A 19,115-nucleotide genomic window follows, 5' to 3' on the forward strand; every position below is an offset into this window, starting at 1 on the left:
TTGCCCCTTTTCTTCATCTGAGCCACCATCCAAAGCAAGAAGAGAGGGAAAGGGCTGGTTCCCCCGAACAGGTGATGTGGCGTTGCAGCCTGGCCCTCCAGCAAGGGCCTGCGAGGCTCTCTGCTCCTCCATGTTGTCCTGTGAGGCTCCAGCCCTGCAGCTCAGAGGGAGCCACTCATTCTCCACCCAGCCCTCTTCTGCACTGCTTTCACCGTGGCTGCTTGTCCCCTTTGTGTCCTCTTCCTCTTGTCCCCTTTGGTGCCCTCTTCCTCTTGTCCCCTTTGGTGCCCTCTTCCTCTTGTCCCTTTTGGTGCCCTCTTCCTCTTGTCCCCTTTGGTGCCCTCTTCCTCTTGTCCCCTTTGGTGCCCTCTTCCTCTTGTCCCCTTTGTGCCCTCTTCCTGTCTTGAGCTGGGGCCCTGATCCTCTGTGGTATTCCAGTGGCTCACTGAGCTGGTGAGGGGCAAGAGGTGACCCAAGAGGCTTTCTCTGTACCTGCTGCCTGGCTTGGCTCCATCACTTGCTCACTGTGGAGCTGGATTCTGGGTCTGGCTGGGCTCCCATCCTCTCTGGTCCTGGGCTGGGCTGCATCCAGCCTGCCCTCAAAGACTGCTTATCAATAATGGGGGAGGCAGCTATTGCACAAGGCAGAGATAACCACCCCACGGGTACACCCAGTGTCCTTCTCTTCCTTGTCCTCTGCTCCTACTAGTAAAGATGTGGTAAACCCCTTTTTAACTTGCCTTGCCCTGTAGCCAAGTTTCACATCTTTGGGTGCACTCAAATTAAAAGCCAGGAAAGCTGGGAGGGAAAAAACTTCCTCTCCCTGAGCCCACCCATGCTTAATGAAGGGGTTCCCCCTTGGCAGGACTGGAGGCATGGTGGGGCTGGGGAGAGGCTCACCCCCTGTTCAGTGTGAATCTCATCGGCTCCCCTCCAGTGCCACTGCTGAAACTGCTGTGCTGCGCCCAGGGAGTGGGGGTCTGGCCTTGCACAGGTGAGAAAGAAACAGGAGGGGCTGTTGGGCCCCCTTGCAGTGCCTCTCCTCTGCACTCCCCTGCCCAAACCACAGGGCTTTCTGTACCCAGCTCCAAGCTCTGCCTGCCCTTGCCTGTGCTGGCTGCCTCTCTCCTTCTGGGGGGCAGGGGTGAAGCCAGCCTCACATGGTTGGCTGTGCAAAAGCTGACTCCTTTAAAACCAGAAATTTTCCCTTCTGCTGCTTAAATTAAAGTGTTAATAAGCTCAGCAGCAATCAAAATCTGAACCAAGCATTTCAAATGCCCCTTTGTTTAATTAGTGGAGCCTTTGCCTGCAGGCACAGGCAACGCTGTCTGGCCCTGCAGCCCAGGGTAGGAGGTGAGGGGCGAGGACACAGCACCCAGGAATTCCTCCTCTGTGGGCGTACGACCTCTCATACCAACTATTTGCTCGCCTCCTCTCTTCATCAGCTGCCCAGAAACAAAACATTTCTGGCTGGAGATCTTAAGTGAACTCATGGAATCTCCAAGAGGGATGCAGCTGGCAGGCTAAGCCCCTCGTGTACTTTCCATCCTCTGTATCCAGGACTCTCTTTTCCCTAGGACAGCAATAAGTAACTCAGTGCAGAGCTGAGGTGGTGCTTTGTCCCTTGGCCATGGAAAGAGGGTAACTGGCCTCTGCCATGAAACCCATGCTGGTCCCCTCCAGCAAGGGTCACGCTGGGCATAGGTCCCCAGGTGGCCTCTTGCTCCATGAGGAGGAGAAAAGTGACTCGCTGTTATCAGGAGAGTATTAACCCCACAGCAAACATGATTTCACTGGTGCAAGGGTAATGGTGGTGACGTCTGAGCAGGAAACATGGTTCCTTCCTCTCTGACTTCTAAATTGCTTTATGAGGGCCCAGCAGGTAGACTGAAGCATCCTGCCAGGTCAAGGGGGTCACTGGGTGGCCCTGTGCTGTGGCACAGCAGCACAGGAGTTATCTTGCCTCTGCACTTTCAGAGGAGGCTTGCCCATCCCTTGGGGCTTACCATTTTCTTGCTAGGGGCATTTTTCCTCTCAGAGCAGCCCCATGCTCAGGACCCCTCTGCAGCTGTGTTGAGCTGCTCAGCCTCTGCTGGGGCCAGTGGTTGTGCTGGGTGCTCAGGGTTGTGCTGCCTCCTGGGTGCTGGCGCTCTCGGAGTGGTGGGCTCTCCCCACTGCCTGGGGTCCTTGATGTGCCACATGGATCTGGGAGCAGCAAATTCCCCTCTGAGTGTCCCAGTCCCATGATAGCTGCATGCTTAGAAGTGAGTGGGGCTGGGGGAAGTGGGGGTGTTGCCTGCTATTAGCCCCCAGGGAGCCATGCTTGTCACTGCTGGCACCCTCACAATGGTGGCGCATTGCAGCCTCCCAGCATGGTGCTCAGGGACAAACTATGCAGGAGAGTGACACCCACCCAGTGCTCTCACTCACCTCAGCTCCTGGGTGCAAAGCCATGGTGGGTGTGGGGGGACACAGGCTGGAATAAGGGCCTTGGGCACCCTCTGCACTATGGACCTGATAAGAAGGTGAGTGTAGCCCCCTCCACAGCCTGCCCTGCTGGCAGGGCCCCTCAGTGCCAGAGAAAAGCTCAGCCACAACCTAACTAGAAACATAGATTTATTGCAATATCGGTTTGCAACCGGCACAACTCCCATAGCTGTGACTCTGGGCCCATGCAGATGCCCTGACCCTGCTGTGATACCTCCACAGCCAGTGGGTTGGTTCCTAGGGGCACAAGCCCATCATCCCCATCCAGGCAGGTTTGTTGGGGCTGCAGGCTGGGGTCCAACTGTGCCATGGGCTGCCTGGAAACAGAAGCTGGTTTTGGAGTTCTTCACCAATGTAAGCCACCAGCTGGGATATCTGAGCAGTCACAAAGCTCTCAGGATCTCTGGGGAGAGAGTGGAATCAACCCCCCCCAACCATGTGAGAGAGAGAGGGCTGAGCATGGGAGATGCTACCATGTCCACTCTTCTTACCGTGCTCCCTTGGTGCCAGCCCAGATGCTTTGGGGAGGCAGGAGAGATGCCAGCCCCGTTCCCACCCACGGCTGCTACACGTATCCCGTCAGGTTGTAGGAGTTGACTTCACTCTTGGTCTTCTGTATCTGGTTGACAGAGGGTGGGGAACTCTTGCCTGCCAGCAGCCGGGGCTGGTGGGTGCTTGAGTAGGTGATGGTTGTGTCCCGGGCAGGGCAGGAGGTGCAGAGGATGAAGCCACCAATGAGGGACAAGAGGGAGGAGATGATGCCCAGGTAAAGAGCCTCCCCAAGCTCGAACTTCATGCTGTCGGGCAGGACGGGGTTGTAGAATTCCTGCAGCACGACGTGGATGTTCCACACCAAGGGGATGAAGCAGAGCAGCCCCGCCAGGATGAAGGCCACGCCGCCGGCCACTGCCACCCAGTCCTTGCCCGGCGAGCCCTGGTTGAAGATCGTGCACCTCATGCCCACAACGGTGAGGAGGCAGGCGAGGGAGGAGATGGCGCAGGAGCTGACCATCAGGGCTTGGGCTGCCTGGATGTCGGCAGGCAGGTTGAGCAGGGAGCTGTAGATGTCACACTGGGTGATGCCTGTGCTGTACGTGGCGCACTCCATCCACAGCCCCTTGGTGAAGCTCACGGCTGTGACGATGCTGGAGCCGATGTGGGAGCTGACCTTCCAGCTGGGCAGCAGCGTGGCTGTTAGCGTGCCGATGTAGCCCAGAAAGGCCACGGCGTAGCCCAGCAGCTGGAGCCCTACGGAGACCATGCTGCTGGCTGGCTTGTCAGCTCCTTGGGGCTCACGGCTTCTTGTCTGACTTGCTCCCACACGTTTACCTTCCCATGGCCCTGCCGGCGGCTCCACTCACTGTGCCACGGCTCCACCCTGCTCCCAGGGGTGCTGGTTTTGTGTGGACACCGGCACGTGGGTGGGACCTGGGGGGAGGAGAAGATACCTGCAAGAGTGGAAAGCGAGCCCTCCCCGATTAACGATTGACCCAAGCCCGTGGGGGAGCGCCAAGTGCACTTTCACCTCCACTATCTCCCCAGCCAGACTTCAGAGGCGGAGCAGCGCTACCCAGGAAGGATGCCAAAGCCCTCCCTTGTGCCAGGGCCGTGGGCAGGGATGGAAAGCTGGACACTGGAGGGGGAAAAGTGCCCACTGCCTTCCTGGAGATCCCTTGTCTTCTGTGACAAGGAAGCAAAAAAGCCAGAGCTGTGCCATGTTATTTTGGACCTGCCAGAGGTGGCTTCAGGTGGTGACCCTGATGTTCCCAAAGCTGAGAACGGGGGATTGTGGCCTTGTCACCATCTGCATGGGGGTCACTCAAGAGCATCTGCAGATACTCAGCACCCACCCTGAGCTGCTCTGGCAGGACAGTGGTATGTGTCTACCAGAGCCTGACCTATGGCTAGTGGCGTTTGTGTGCTGCTGGGGACAATGGGATGTGACGTGATGCCCACATCCCCGGGACAGCCTGGAGAGGTCTATGGTGGGCAGAATTACACCAGAGGAAAGCATACTGGCAGTGCCTCAGGCATGGTTCCCAGGAATGCCCTGGCTGAGTGAGGTGACCTGTCCCTCAGTGGGATGAGCACACTGGGGTACAGCTATGCTTGCTGACACTGGTGGCGGTTTTTCTGCCAGTGCCAGTCTCCTGCCCGCAGCCCTAGGTGCAGGCCTTGTTCCAAAATGCCTCCTCCCACAGTGCCTTGTGAAACCAGACTGAGCCCACGCCACACCAGGCTGACACCATGGCCAGCAGCCTCTCACCCTGGGAATGCTCCCAGCTGAGAGTGCCGCTACCACCCAGTGCCTCCCTCTCCTCCCTCCTCTCCTTCTCCCCTGCTGGCAACTCAGGTGCTTGATACCAAAGTTTCCCAACTTTCTATCTCCTTTCCTCTCCGCTAACCAAGACCTCCCACTCTGCTTCAGGGGTGTTGCTGCATAAGAAACACCTGGGGTGCTAGAGGTGCTGACAAAAAATGCATGAGAGAGTCGTGTTGGAACTCCATGGTACTTACGGAGGCAGCTGGAGATGCAGTGTGGGATCGAGGGTGGCTGTGGCCAGGGGGTCACCCAGGACTGGAGGTGGCTGGTTGGGGCAGGGCGAGTGGCTGGGGCCCCAGCCCAGGGGATCAGGGGCTGTGAATTGTTTAGCTACAGCTTTGCAAAATCCATCTGCAAATGTCAGCCTGGATCAGAGGCTTACTGCAGATCGGAATTAAACCCTTTCAGTGTCGGGAAGGATTGAGGAGCTGGGATGCTTTGTTTTGCTTGTCTGTTAATTATCAGCGTAGGTTTGCTTAAGTGGCTCAGGTCTGTGGTTTGCTGTCACCTTTCTGGCCAGCCTTGGTGGTCAGCAGGTGACTGCTTGGTACTACCGTGTCTCCTTCGGGCTGTGTTGCCTGTGCTGAGATCGGAAGGGCAGTGAAACGCCAGCAGGTTGAACTCTGCAGGGTGATTTGGGGCTTTTGGTTCACTCCTCCTGGCGCTGCTGGTCCTCTGTGGGGTTTGTTGTTTCAAGACTCCTGGCCCAAATGAGGAGCAAATGGAGACGGTAATGAGGGATGTGCTGGCCCCGTGCCCCCTCCTGCTCACCGGCTGCTGCAGATGGAGAGGGGCAGGGAGGGCCCCTGGTGACAAATTGTGCTCGGAGCTGAGCAGGGTTCAGCCAGTGTTTGGACAGGGGTGTTTGGATGCTGATAGCAGAGCTACAGCAGGGACCATTTGCTATTTTCTTTCCTTGTCCCAAATTGAAACCCTCCCAGGAGTGGGAGGTGATCTCTCTGCCAGCAGCACCTTGCCTGATGAGCTTGGGCAGGAGCAGTGGGCAGAGACAAGATGCATGGTGGTGCTGAGGGGGTGGAAGTGCCCCAGCTTTGTACTCTTGTATCGTGAAGCTTTTCTGTACCTCTTGGTGTGGTCCACATCTCAAAAAGCCAAAGGAGAGGGCAGGGAGCATGGGCAAGTGTGTACTTTCCTCAGTGCACAGCGGTGTGGGAATAGGGCCTGTCAGCTTCCCAGGGTGATTTGAGCAGGGGCCATGGATGCCCGAGCAGGACCATTGGCCTGAGGTCTACCCCTGCTGTTAATCTTTCCTCCTTGTCCCCTCTTGAGCATCCTATCACCAGCTTTCTGGTTGCTCTGTGCTTGTGCTCACTGCAGCTCATCACATGTGCATCAGCTTGTCACCAGAGCATACACATCACATAGTCCTTGTGATGCCTACTGTGCTGTCCTCATCACAAGCTCACCACAGTGTCCCTCTTTCATGCCCCTTCTGCTGCCCTAGCATTTCCCATCCCTTCCCCACATTCCCTCTCCCTTATGCAAATGGCTACAAAGAGCACTTAATCATCCTTGTTAATTGTCTCTGCCCTCCCCTGTTCCCCCCTGAGGATTTTCTCACAAATGGTGTCTAACTTTTCTCCTCTATGTTTTGCTTTTCCACCAGGGATCGCAGCTCCTCTGTCCCCAGCCTTCCCCTGACCCTCTGTTTACACAACTGGGACAAATTTCACACACTGGGGACCACTGTCTCCACACCCCCAGTCCCTTGCTTCTTTGCCCTTGCCCCTGCCCTGAAGAATTTGTGAGTCACTGGCTGGGGCAGGACTATAAAGGTGTCCCTGCAGTGGTCTGCAGTGTCACAGGGGACATCATTGCCTGTCACCATGGAAGCTGCTGCCCGTTGCCTGCCTCCCCACCGACTCCAGGTGCCTGTGGCCAGTGCTCATCCAGCCTCAGAGCTGCAGCAAGGGGGAAGGTACCTGGATGCTTTGCAGACTGGGGAGGGTGGGGAGAACAGAGGGTGTATGGGAGGTGGGATGGGACAGGCTCTGGCTGGGTTGGGGTGGAAACTGTGTGGCTGTCTGCTGTGATGGGGACCTCTCTGATCCCAGCAGCCAGGGGTGGGAGAGAGGGTGCAGAGTACAGCGAGACACCAAGGGCTCCCAAGGGTCCTGTGGGTTGAACCTGGATGTGGAGCACTGAAGCTGTGGTGGAACAAGTGCACCTGCGTGTGGCTGACACCCTACCCACGCAGCCAGGCAGGCGCTAAGCTGGGGGTGTGTGCTGCAGCGGCGGGAGGAGAGCAGTGGGGCAGAGGGCCAGGGTGGGTGACTGTTGTGCTGAACCTGCTCTCTTCACCTAGATCCCTGCCTCTCTGGAGACCGTGGCTGCCCCGAGCAGAGGAGGGAGCTGAGCGGTGGATGGCACAGACAGACACTGTGAGTGTTAACACTCCCTGCTGTGGGTGTGTGTCCCCAGTTTGCCAGTAGCAGGGCTGGGGTCCCTGTTTGGCAGAAAACAACCCTCTCACCCTAGACTCCTTCACCCCCAGCACTGCTGCATGACAGCACTGTGCCCACCTCCCCTGGTACATCATCCCTGTGCCCCACAAGCCATGCAGCCTTGGTGGGACAGGGCCAGGGGACAGGCCCCTGGGCAACCACAGCCAGCACAGTCCTGCTGCAGGACCTGAAAGGGCCACCTGTTCCCAGGCTTGGTAGACATTCCTTAGAGGGTTAGCAGGATGCCTGGGCATGAGCTTATGGGCAGGCAAGGAGATTACACTGGCAGAACGCCCATCAGAGAGAGTAGATGTCTGTTTCCTTGGTGGAGGCATGAGGATCTAAACCCAGGGGCAGAGGAGGGAAGAGATACCAGTTTCAGTCCAGGCTGACCCTGCAGGGGTCTGCCAGGTCTGTGGGGCATCACCCCCCTCTGAAGGGAGAGAAAAGTCTCTGCCCTCACTGCCAGCTCATGTCCTCTTGTGCCCTGCTGCTGCTGTGCCGGAGTAGGGGGAAGGAGGAGCCCTGGGACAAGTCCCACACTGACTTGTGTCTCCTCAGGCTTGGACTCGGGAGGCGAGAGGGGATGCCTGCCCCGATAAAGCGCTGCTGTTTTTCCACCACCCAGTCAGGTATGTCTCCTGCTGCCGGCTCCCCGGATGGGACCGAGGGCAGTGGGCAGGAAGGGGCTCTCATCCCAGCTCTCCCCACACAGGCTTCTGTGGCCCAAGTCCAAGTCCTTCGACTATCTGTATAGCGTGGGGGAGAAGCTGCTGGAAAACTTCCCTGTGCAGGCCACCCTCTGCCTCTACGAGGACTCAGACAGTGAGGAGGAAGAAGAGGAAGAAGAACAGGAAGAAGAGGAGGAAGAGGAGGCAAGATACGCGGCTGCATGTCCCCTGCCGCAGGCAGGCAGCCCAGGCAAGCCGGTGTGAGGGCGTGTTGAAGCAGACGAGGGCAGGCCTGGGAGCATCGAGGACACACAGGCAGACGCCTCCCCGCGGGCAGCGTGTAGACAGGCGGCGGGTACCGACCTCCCCGCCCAGGGTCAGCGACCACCGGGGCTGTGGCGGGGCCCACGCCCAGCTGCACGTCCCGATAGCGCTGCCCGGGCAGAGTGACTACAACTCCCAGCAGCCGCACCCCTCATTGGCTGCCAGGGTCTCCCGAGTTGGGGGAGGAGCGTGCGGCCCCGCCCGCCGCCCGCCGCTCCGCCTTCCAATCGCAGGAGAAGGAAGGGGGCGCGCGTTGACTGCGGGGGGCTGATTGGACGAGGGGCGGTGCCGGGGCGGAAGGAAAAGGGGCGGGGGCGGTGCCTTCCCCTCCCCGTTCACGGGAGGGAGCGGCTGCGGCGGGGTGCGAGGCCGCCATGAGGTAGGGGTGGGGCGGCGCTGGCGGGGCACGGGGCGAGGGGTAGGGGGATAGGAAGTACGGGGCCGGTTACGGGATGGAAGGAAGGGGCTGGGGCCCGGTGGGTGGAGGTCAGGGGTCGTGGAGCTGGCAAAGGGATTATGGGCATTTGGCTGGGGTGTGGCGGTGGGGCAGGGGCTGGTGATGGGGTTCATCTGGGACTAGAAAGTCCCGCTCAGTTGGATAAATTCACATTCGGGCTGACGGGATATGTGAGTTTGGAGGGGGGACCCTGCTGTAGGGTGACACTAGAAGCTGAGGGCAATGGAAGTAATTTGGAGTTGGGTTTGGGCAGTGCTCGGGTGGAGGGGCTGGGGCGGGGGCAGGGGCTGGCCAGGGGCAAGGACAAGGGCTGGCTGTGTGGGGTCGGATGAGTTCCAAAGACTGTTCTGGGAGGACAAGGCTTCCCGGCAGCCTGTGGGGACCCCACGATCCCTGGCAAGCGGAGCCGGTGCAGCCTCTTCTCCTCGCTGTGGATCTTGGCACGGAAAACCCCAAATATTGCTGGGATCCTGCTGAGCGGCTGGCAGCCGCGGCTACATGATGCCAGAAGAGCCGGCAGCCTCCGGGCGTGCTGTGGCACGTCACTGGTGTCTGTGGATCCCCTTGACCTGTACCTGTGCCCCCCAGCCTGGAGAAGAGGTGTGATCCCCATAACCCCCACCCTGTTGGGATCTGCGGGGGGCCCGGCACCGCACGCAGGAGCTTTTGCCAGCACGATTGCCTCCTTTGGCATCGGTGACGGGAGCGGGGGCGGAGATGGGGGGGAGCCCGGGGGAGACACAAATGTGCGACTGCAGCATCCTCACTCCCGGCTGCATCCCCCGCGCCTCCTCATGGTTGCCTTGGCAACCTCCTATCGATGGGGTATTTATAGAGGAGGCCAACGCGTGTTAGGAAGCTGGAGGGGGGGGAGACCGGGACCCGGTGGGCGACTGCTAGGTCAGCCTCCAGCTCCAGTCTGCTCTCAGCGTGCGTGGCTGTGTGGAGGGAGGAGGGATGCTGCTCGCCTCGGCATTACTGGGTGCGGTGTAGTTCAGCTTCTCCTGCTCCTCAGAGCCAGGGGAGGTGGTTAGGATTTTGCGTGTGTAAATAAAAATCAGTGTCTGGGATGTCTGCCCTTCTAAGGGTTCCTTGTGCTTGTAGGCTTGTGTAGACCTGGTTTATTGTTCCACTGGAATAAAGCGTCTCTGAGCTCTGACACTAGGTGCATTGGCACAGATGCTTGGAAAATGATTAAAGTCTTCCTGGCTTAATAAATGTGTTTCTTGGTGTATGATGTGACTTATGGAGATGAAGGTCCTGATAAATCTGGCCCTGATTATCCTTATTTCTGTTCTGTTTGTCAAAGAGGGACAATCCCCATTGTGAGGGATGGAGAGGTTTTGTGTGGAAGCTGTGGCAGCTTTCCCACGTGTGTGTTCTTCTACACTCTGGGTTTGGGTCATAAAAACTGAAGCCAACGGAAGCAGTTCAGATGGTCCTTACTCAGAGCTGTAGCAGCCTGTGGGGCAATGCATGGATCCAGAGGCTGCTCTTAGCCCCCAGAACAGCTCAGAGAAGTGGGGTTGAGTGCACATCTTACAGAGAAAAAGCTTTCTGGTATGGGTTTTGGGGTGCAGGAGGTAGCAGACCCACCTTGTGTAATTTTGGTGCTCTGCTGCTTGTCTTTTCTCCTGCTTAAACTCCAGACTGAAGTTTACAATATGAGTTTTGCACACTGTTGGTAAGAAGCTTCTTTCTACCTCTGGAGACATCTCCAGGCTTGCTTTGCCTCTTGGCACTTTTGGTGGAGGAACCTCAGAAACCACAGGAAACCTGTGAAGAGGTACTAGTTTTCTTGAGCAGGTGACTGTTGGAGAGGTGTGGTGTTCCAGCTCTTCTGTGTATCTGGATGCTTGCCTTTTATGTGAAATGAGAAACATTTCTAGCCCTGCTGACCCCATGAATGGCTCTGTGCTGTCTCTGACCTTGCTCCAGCTGAGTGGACTCAAGTGCTCTTGGGATAAATGAGCATCTGAAGTCCTGGCCCTGCAATCAGCATGTGGTTTAGTTCCCGCTGTTTCTAGCCATGTTTGCTCCTCATCCTCTATAAACCCCTGTAGGAGCTGGTTGGTTTTGTCCTCTTTGTCTCCTGACAGAGTTGTGGCTTTCCCACATGGCTTGGTGCCATGCAAGGTGAAAAGAGATGAGTTTGCTCAGGACAGTGATTTGTGGGGCATTGAGCACAAGGAAAAGAGGAAAATGTGAAAAACATGAGTGAAACTTCTCCTGCAAGCAGAAAGGGACATACTCAGCTCTCTGGTCTCTGTTTTACTCCTGTGGGGTTTGGTTTAGTTTAGTGTAGTTTTGCTTTTGAAGCTATTGTTCTGGGTGTGCAGGGAGCTCTGTCACTCCTGCTGCTGCCCTCAGCTTGGCCCAACAACCTTTAGGGGACACCTGTCCTTTTCCTTCCCATTGTGTAGTCAGCTTTTTGACAGTGGAGGAAACAGTATGGCCTTGTTTATTGCCATACAGAATGTGGGTAGGAGTTGCAGAAGTGAGAACTGGTATGGCTGTGAAGTTGATTTAAAACAGGATGACTGCTTTACCTGCATCTCATCTCTTGTGTGAGGGAAGAACACCAGGCTGCTCCCAGCAGCTTCTGACATTCAGGTCTTCTTGTCTCATGATGTTATGGGGACTCTTCTTCATCCATTTCTTCTCTTCCTACTTCACTTGCCCGCAGCCCCCTTGGCTTCCTGGGCAGGGAGGTAACCTTCCATGGGCTGGTGCAGCACAAATACCTCAGAGACCTGCCCCAGGCTCTTGGAGAGCTGAGGGGTGCCCTGAGCTGCTCCAGTCCCTCAAGCCATGTGATGGAGGAGGCATCGTCAGTGCTTGGGCTGGGAGTGTTTTGGGCCCACCAGATGCTTTCTGCATGAATTTGACCCTGGGTGATGGAGGTCTTGGGATTCAAGGGGTGACATTTAAGCTGTCAGTGATTCTCCTGTTTTTTTCTCTGCAGGTAGGCAGGAGCCCCCCGTAGCTGAGTGAGGCAGCATGGCAAGTAAGTGTTCCCCAGTCAAGATGGAGAGGTGGTGGTGGTGCTGGAGGAGAGAAGGGGAATATTTGTCAGCCATCTCTCCAAGGAAGGAGTGTCTGTGCTTCTTGGGGGGTGTTACTCTCTGTGGGGAGCAGAGCTCAGCAGAGCTCTTATCCCTGGATGTGGTTTGAAGTCCAACCTGACTTACACTTCTCTCTTCCCTGTGCAAGGTGGGAGTCGAGATGAGGTGCTGAAGGGCTGACCTCTCCAGGACTCCCTGTATGTTGCAGCATTTCTTTGTCTGTGCGATGCTTGCTGTGCAAGGCAGACCTCCCTAAGGCTCTTTGGACTCACTGGCCCCTCTCCAGGGGCTGCAGACCTCTGCTGGCACGTCCTAGCAGTGGTGCTCCTCATGGCTCATAACTGGCACCCCACAAGCTGCCCATCCTGGGGGCCCACACTGCTTTGTAGCCTGTGTGGCTGGTGGCACTGGGGGTCTGTGTCGGCAGCGGGTGGGCAGCTGCCTAACTCTGCCCTGCCGGGAGCTTAACGCGTCTCGGCCTCTGGAGGTGTGGCTGGCAGATGGGGCTTAAGCTGTGCTGAGACGGTGGAGGGAGCAGGGTGGCGGCTGGTGAGTGGTGTGTACGGAGCTGGACTCAACCCTCCCTCCTCGCTCTTCCGGGCAGCCTGCGCGGAGGCTGCACGCAGCGCTGCGGTGGGAGCTGGAGGAGGACGCCGGCTGTGCGCGGGGAGAGGCAGAGAGCTGCCTGCCATCTCGGATTCGCTCGGGGTGTCACCACAGCCACCTATGACAGTGGAGGCAGGAGGAGGACCCCGGGGATGACAGGTAGGCCTTTCATTGTCTGTGCTGTGCTGGCTGGGGAGGGAGCAGAGGGCTTCAGGCGGTGTTTTTAAAAGGCAGGTTTAATCTTCTGCTAATGAGGAGGGTACTCAGCTGGGCCTCCACTGCTGCCTTTTCTCTCTCCCAGAGCTCAAGTGCTGGCTCACCAGCACTTACTGGTTGTGGGAGGTGTCCCCTGTGGTGGCAGTGTTCCCCATAAAGCTGTCCCCTCCATGGTGACCCTGATGTGCAGGAAGGGAGTGTGGTGGTCGGTGTGTTCACCATCATGTGCTCTCCAGCAGCGTGCAGCCCTGGCTATCCCTTCTGCAGACACAGCCACACGTCGTTCTGCGAGAAGGGGGCTGTCCGCACAAGCTGGGCAGCAGAGCTGTGGGCTAGTGCTGTGGCCAAGCATGCCTTCCACCAGGGGCCAGCAGCACCTCAGGAAACCCAGCAGGGATGCAGTGAACCCAGCTTGCTCCCCCTGCCTAAAGCTCCGATCTTTCCTGAGCACCGGTTCTCCAGCTGGTGTGGGGAGACTTGGAGAGGCACAAGGGGTCAGTACTGAGGCTGCTGGGCCATGGGAAGTCCCCTGTGCTCTGCGGCTTGGGTGCAGTACCTGCTCAGTTGTCTGCTCTTTGGGTCAGTTGGGCATCCAGGCTGGAGAAGAGAGTTAGCAAGGCTCATGTTTCCTGAAGGCCATTAGTTTTCCTGTTCTGCTTCCAGGCACTTGGGAGCTCTTTGTAAAAGAGAGGAGGGAACAGTGACTTAGTTTCTGCTTTTCTACCGTTTCTAGGTCCCTGAAGGAAATTGGATGTGGGAAGAGGCACACACCTCCATCGTGGCATGCTTTCAGTCAGAACGTTGCTCCTGATACCTGCCTGTGTATTTGTTTTTATTTCCTGCCCAGTTGAGCATGGCAAAGCAGGGAAGGGTCACGTAACTGGTATCTGCAGGGATGGAAAACTGACAGTGGGATCTGCAGCCAAGCTTGTTGCTCCAAGGTGTGCTGAGGAAGTTGGAAAAAGGTGCTAAGGTGCTTGATCAAGCTGGGAGGCAAAGGAGGTGAGGCCAGACTTCTCCAGCAAGGAAGGGACCATTTGTGGAAGGGATAGTGTCTTTGTAAAACTTCATCTTATTCTGGGAAGGCTCAAGAAAAGGTTGGCCTGGCAGCCTTCTCCCTCTCCAACCAGAATAGCCCTTCTCAACTGCAGAAGTCAAAGCAAGCTGATCCCTTCCTCCCTGCAAGATGCCTTCTGTGCCTCTTGAAAATGCCTTTTTTGGTTGTCCTTGTGAAAAAAAAAATTAACCCCCCCGAAAGTTTGCATAATAAAATCGATTCTGAGGGAAGGTCTCTGACTCACATCATTCATACGGCTCTTCATTCACACCTCAGTGGTTCAGCTCTCTGCCAACTCTCACTGAAGCAATCCATTAATAAGTCATGAGGGAAAAATGCACCTACACAGCACAAAGAGAGCGCAGTGCCTCTGAGCACAGGATGCTGTAGCACAGTAGTAGTTCCTTGTCCTATGATCTTGTCCTTGCTTTGTTATTTACAAACACTATTAACTTGCTGTATTGTTTTGGGAGCAGGATATGTGGAAGGCAAAGCAGGAGGAAACCTGCCAGTCCTTCTAGTAAAAGGCTCCTAATGAAAGAAGCTGATAGCTTCTCACTGAGTGTTCTGTCTTTTGATCTTCACCAAGCTCCTTATTGAAGGAGTATTTTTGTCTTGCAGCCAAGCTGCTCTGCTGGGAGACTCTGGCTGTCCCCTTGCCTCCTTGTCCTGCATCTGTTGGTGTTGCTGCAGTGTGAGTTGGTTCATCTGGTTGATTCAATGGAAGGCTGAGCCTGAGGGTGAAGGAGGTAAAAAGGCTTGTGCAGACCAGCCAGCTGAACTGATTCATCTTCCTCATGGGAAGCAGCATGACTTTGTGGCTGGGTTGGGAAGAGATGGTGCCAACCTTACAGCTGAGTGTGTTCAGCTGCATTACAGAAACAAAATGTGTGCATGGGATGTTTGGGTCCTTGAAGGATTGTGGTTTGTGTGGAGTATCTGCTTTCTGGGCAACAACTTGTTTGCCCTTCATGTGCCGCTCCAGGTCCTGGTAGGTGCTTGCTTCCTGCACCATGTGGAGGTCTCCCTCCTGCAGTATCGGGGGCGAGGATTTGAAAGTGTAAGCAGGAAGGTGCTGTTCCTGCACAGCCTGGCTTCCTGACTGCATGCTTTGTGGAAAGATCTGATGTGGGCAACACAGAGTCTCCTGGGCTTTGGGAGCAGAGGAAGGTTTGTGAGGCCTCTGCACCAAAATGCAGTGGGGATAAGAATGTGATGTCATCTGAGGAGACATCGCTGACGCTCCTTTCAATATCTGACTCATGACCCCCTGTGCTGCCCCCATGTGTTGGGGATGTTTGCCCTTGTTGGGTATGGGCCTGGATTTTGTGGTACCTGAACTCCTGAGTTTACATGACTCCACAGCAACTGGCAGCAGGGATACCAGCTTCCAGAAGGCTGGCCACCCTCCTAGGGGACTGTGGAGGCTCTAGGGTGATGCAGAGAAGTGAGGACTGTGTAATGATGTGCAATGCACTGTGTGTTGTGAGTCCATCTCATTGGCACTTGGCACTTGTCTTGGCAGAGAAGCCTGGCTCTGCACACTAGCCCTGTGTGGGGTCTTGCTCATCCAGTGGGATCTCCCTTGCCCTGCAGCAAAGAGGCAGCAAGGTGAAATCCCTTCAAGGGCAGGATTTTGAAAACAAGTCTTTGGAGCCTTCTATCTCTTCTTCAGCTGTCCTGTGTGGCCTGCAGCTGCCACTTCCAATGTCTGTAGCATCTCAGCCCTGCTGGAAGCATGTTCCTGGAACTCAGTTCCCCTCTGGGTGTGCTCTCTCACTGTGGGCACTCTGCTGTGCTACCTGAATTGTGGCCCTGGGCTTTTAGTGTTTGGGATGCCTGCATCACCAAAATTCTGTGGGAAAGCCTGGCTGGGCAGAGGACAAGTGTGGGGTGGTTGTCCCTGCTCAGCAGCTCTCTGCCTTTTGTCTTGCAGTGTTCTTGGGAGCCAGGAACGCCCACTCGGTCCTGAAGCGCTTTCCCCGAGCCAACGGCTTCCTGGAGGAGATCCGGCAGGGCACCATCGAGCGAGAGTGCATCGAGGAAGTCTGCAGCTATGAGGAGGTCAAGGAAGTGTTTGAGAACAAGGAGAAGACGGTGAGTTTGTCCTGCCCTGCTCCCCAGCGGCTGTGGGAGGGCTTACGCCTTAACAAGCTGGAGGCAGAGAAAGAAAGCACAGGGGGAACAGCCTCTCCTGATCGTTTTGTTCTCTTCTTTCTGCAATCAGCATGCTATGACTTCACTTTCCAGCATGACTTTCCCTTCCCAGGCAATGCCCTGACCTTGATATTGCCAGGACAGCCAAGCCACAGCTGCAGGTCGAGCTGGCACTCCCACAGCATGTGTGGGAAATCTGTCCTGTTGTCTCTGACTCCAGGCTGGAGCTGGTGTTAAGCAAATTTGTCCCTGCTCGTTGTGGGGGCTGTTGGCTGCTGTTGAGGGATGTTCCCATGATCTTTTGTGTTGGTTCCCAGAGTGCCTCATATGTTGGCAGCCCTGGTGAGAGCGCAGAGGGACAGCCACAAAAAATGCTTGTTTTGTGGACCTCGGGAGGGCAGTGATGATTGGTAGAGGTGGTAGGGGGGTGCTTGTCTCACCTGCAGCACATGTGCTGTTCTCTGTTCCTGCCACAGATGGAGTTTTGGAAGGGCTATGCCAACTCGGTCTACTCTGTCAAGGACCCCGGGCACAGCACGGAGCGCTCAGACGCTATGTACGTGGTGGTACCCCTCTTGGGAGTGGCTCTTCTGATAGTCATCGCCCTCTTCATCATCTGGAGGTGCCAGCTTCAAAAGGCCACCCGCCACCGCCCTTCCTATGCTCAGAACCGTTACCTGGCCAGCCGAACGGGACGCAGCCTCCCCAGGGTCATGGTGTACCGGGAGCGGTCGCAAAGCCAAGGGGAAACCCAGTACCAGCGAGACACCAGCAGCCGGGTAGCTGGAGATGGCAGAGCTGGGGGCACCCCCCAGCAAGATGGCACCCTCTACCCACCAGAGCATTCAGCTTCTGTCCTCTCCAGACTGTCCAGTGCCACCCCTCCGCCTTCCTATGAGGAGGTGACCGGCCACCCCGAGAGCAGCAGTGGCGAAGAGACCAGCGTCTCCTACAGCGACCCCCCGCCCAAGTATGAAGAGATCATGGCCGCTACCCCTGCTGTGGGCAAATAGCAGCTCTGCCTCCCTCCTGCCTCTCCACACACTCATGCTCACCCACCCTCCCTTTGCTGTGCTTGGGACCCCCTTCAGGTGCCAGTGGGCACCCTGCCTCACTTGTACAAGCTGGTGCCATCACACAATAGCCTTACCCTCCTAACCAAAAAAAGCTGTCCCCAAGTGGGGTGAGGCTGGGCTGAGGGGATGGCTCTGGAGCCAGCCAGCCATCTGCCCCTCACTCCCTGCTCACGTAAGTGCTGTAGCAGCCAGAGCAGCTCGTTCCTGGCTCGATGTGGGGGTCTCCCCATGGTGCATTTGATTTCCTCACTTCCCCCTGCAATAGAAAAAGCACTTCCCATGGTTTAAATGGCCTCGCTGCCTCCCTGGGGCACTGCTCAGCCTTACCCTGCATCCTCATTGGGCCCTGTTTTGCTGCTCAGGGCTCTGAATAGGAATTGGGGATGCAGGAGAGGTGCAGTCAATTTCTGCCCATCCCTACAGTTGGTGTCCACGCTCTGTGTTTGGGGAAAGTTCCTCCCTTGTGTGGATTTGCTGCCAGGTGGGAGTGGGGAGTGGGGAGCCCACTACACTGGCATCTGTAGTGATGTTTGCTGTCCAGAGGTCATGGAGGAGCAGTCAGGGAGGTGCTCTCTGATCTCCTCGATCCCTTTTCAAAGGGGGGAAAGACTTGTGATGGTCTTGCATGTCAGGTAAGTGACTTTGGAGTAGTGGGTCTTTTTCCTGATGATCTCTGCTTTCGCCTTGTGGGGTGCCAGGCAGCTGGAGGTCTGGCTGCAGCAGAGTTGGCAGGTGGGGTCACCTCTGACCTCAAGCTAAAGGTAGTCCTGTGGCTTTAAGAGATGGGATGCTTCTCTTTCCTGGAGCATGGCCTGTCTGGGGTCTGCCCTAGAGATAGGATGCTGGATGTGGATGGATCAAACTTCCTCTTCTCCCTGGGGCTCTTTTTCCTCTAGAGCAGGTAAATGGGAATGCAAGACCCTACTCTCCTGCAGGCCCTTCTGGTGGCCAGAGTGCTTGGTGGTCGTGGCCATGGTGTGGAGGGCCTTTGACAGGCAGCTGCAGAGGTGAGAGCTGACTGATCATGCCATGACCCAGTGATGCCAAGTGGGTCAGGGGTAGGGCCAAACCCTGTCTAGGTTGTTGTTGTGCCAGGACAGGACAGAAACAGGTGCTTTGCTGGGGACCAGAGCATCACTTTTTCCTGGGCAGCTTCGTTTGAGGTCCAAGCAACAGCTCTGTCCTTTCCCTGTCATGTCCGATGGGCTAAAAAGGTGGTTTTGCTCACCAACCCACCAGGATTAGTCCAGAAGCTCCCAGCACTGCCACCTCTTGGTGTTCACTCCAGCACCAGTCTCTCCACCAGCACTGAAAGGCTATTGTACATCCATCAGCTGCCTGCACCTTGCTGGGTCCAAGCGGTGCTTTCACAGCAGATGCCCTCAGCCCAGAGCTGAGGTTTGCCCAGCATGGCTGTCTCTGGGGCAGGACCTGTGGGGTTTGCAGCTACTGGCACTTTTGTCTGTCCCTTCCCAGGCCTTGACTCTGCCTTTTGGCCTTAGTAAACTGGGGTTATTGGGAAGATGTGACTGAGTGTCAGGGTCACAGCCTGGAAAAGACGAGAGGGAGACAGGAGGGCTCTCTGTGTCCTCTGTCTTTGCTGCTCGGTCATTATCCCTGCTGTTTGTATTCTGTACAACCTGGTATATTTCTGTGCAGAAAAAGGTATTTATTAAAAAACCCTCACAGTCTGAGTGGCACAGGGTGGCTTTTTCCTGAAAGAGGGATGTCTTACTGAGCACAGTTGCATCAGTTGCATTTCCATCTCGTGGGGGTGCTGGGCCTCAGCTCTGCAGGGGACAGTTATGAGATGATAACACCATGCTCTTCCCCAGACACAGCTGCAACACAGTCCTCTGTGAGGAGAGGACCAGCGCTGGAGGTCAGGTACATACTGCTACAGGGCTAAGAATGAGCCCCACACATCCAACAAGTGCCTTTGACTTCCCTGGGCATGTGGTGCATCTGTTGGTGAGGGACAGAGTGTCCTGTGAGCCCTGGCTGTGAAGTGTGAAGGGATGTCCTAAGGTCTTTGAGGGGATTTAGGTGCACAAGTTGCCTTGCTGTACCTCTGTGTGCTCCTAAACCTCTTAGTTAATCCCCTTTAAATAGCAAGACTAGGGCAGCGTGGGATTTATTTTAAACCCTTTCAAAACCAGATTTTACGGTCAGGTCTTGGACTCTGTCCCCATTCAGAAGTGCTTCACACCC

The 19,115-nt window shown here is 56.3% G+C and overlaps 2 protein-coding genes across 2 annotated transcripts; one reads left to right on the plus strand and one right to left on the minus strand.

Moving 5' to 3' along the window:
* Positions 1-3,052: 3,052 nt before the first annotated feature.
* Positions 3,053-3,748, minus strand: CLDN2 (claudin 2). Its single transcript, XM_054388778.1, has one exon. The coding sequence runs from the start codon at positions 3,746-3,748 to the stop codon at positions 3,053-3,055; it is 696 nt and encodes a 231-aa protein (XP_054244753.1).
* Positions 3,749-14,984: 11,236 nt separating this feature from the next.
* PRRG3 (proline rich and Gla domain 3) lies at positions 14,985-16,841 on the plus strand. Its single transcript, XM_054388849.1, has 3 exons — positions 14,985-15,002; positions 15,586-15,768; positions 16,305-16,841. The coding sequence occupies exons 1-3, from the start codon at positions 14,985-14,987 to the stop codon at positions 16,839-16,841; spliced, it is 738 nt and encodes a 245-aa protein (XP_054244824.1).
* Positions 16,842-19,115: the final 2,274 nt, after the last annotated feature.

Source organism: Indicator indicator, chromosome 17 (assembly GCF_027791375.1).
Source record: "Indicator indicator isolate 239-I01 chromosome 17, UM_Iind_1.1, whole genome shotgun sequence".
NCBI lineage: Eukaryota > Metazoa > Chordata > Aves > Piciformes > Indicatoridae > Indicator > Indicator indicator.

What these genes read in the sequence shown, in the direction of transcription:
- PRRG3 (XM_054388849.1), top strand. An exon ending in TTGAGAACAAGGAGAAGACG is followed by an intron (nt 15,769 to 16,304) that starts GTGAGTTTGTCC and finishes TTCCTGCCACAG; the next exon opens with ATGGAGTTTTGGAAGGGCTA.
- CLDN2 (XM_054388778.1), bottom strand. Translation starts at nt 3,748, where the DNA reads ATGGTCTCCGTAGGGCTCCAGCTGCTGGGCTACGCCGTGGCCTTTCTG.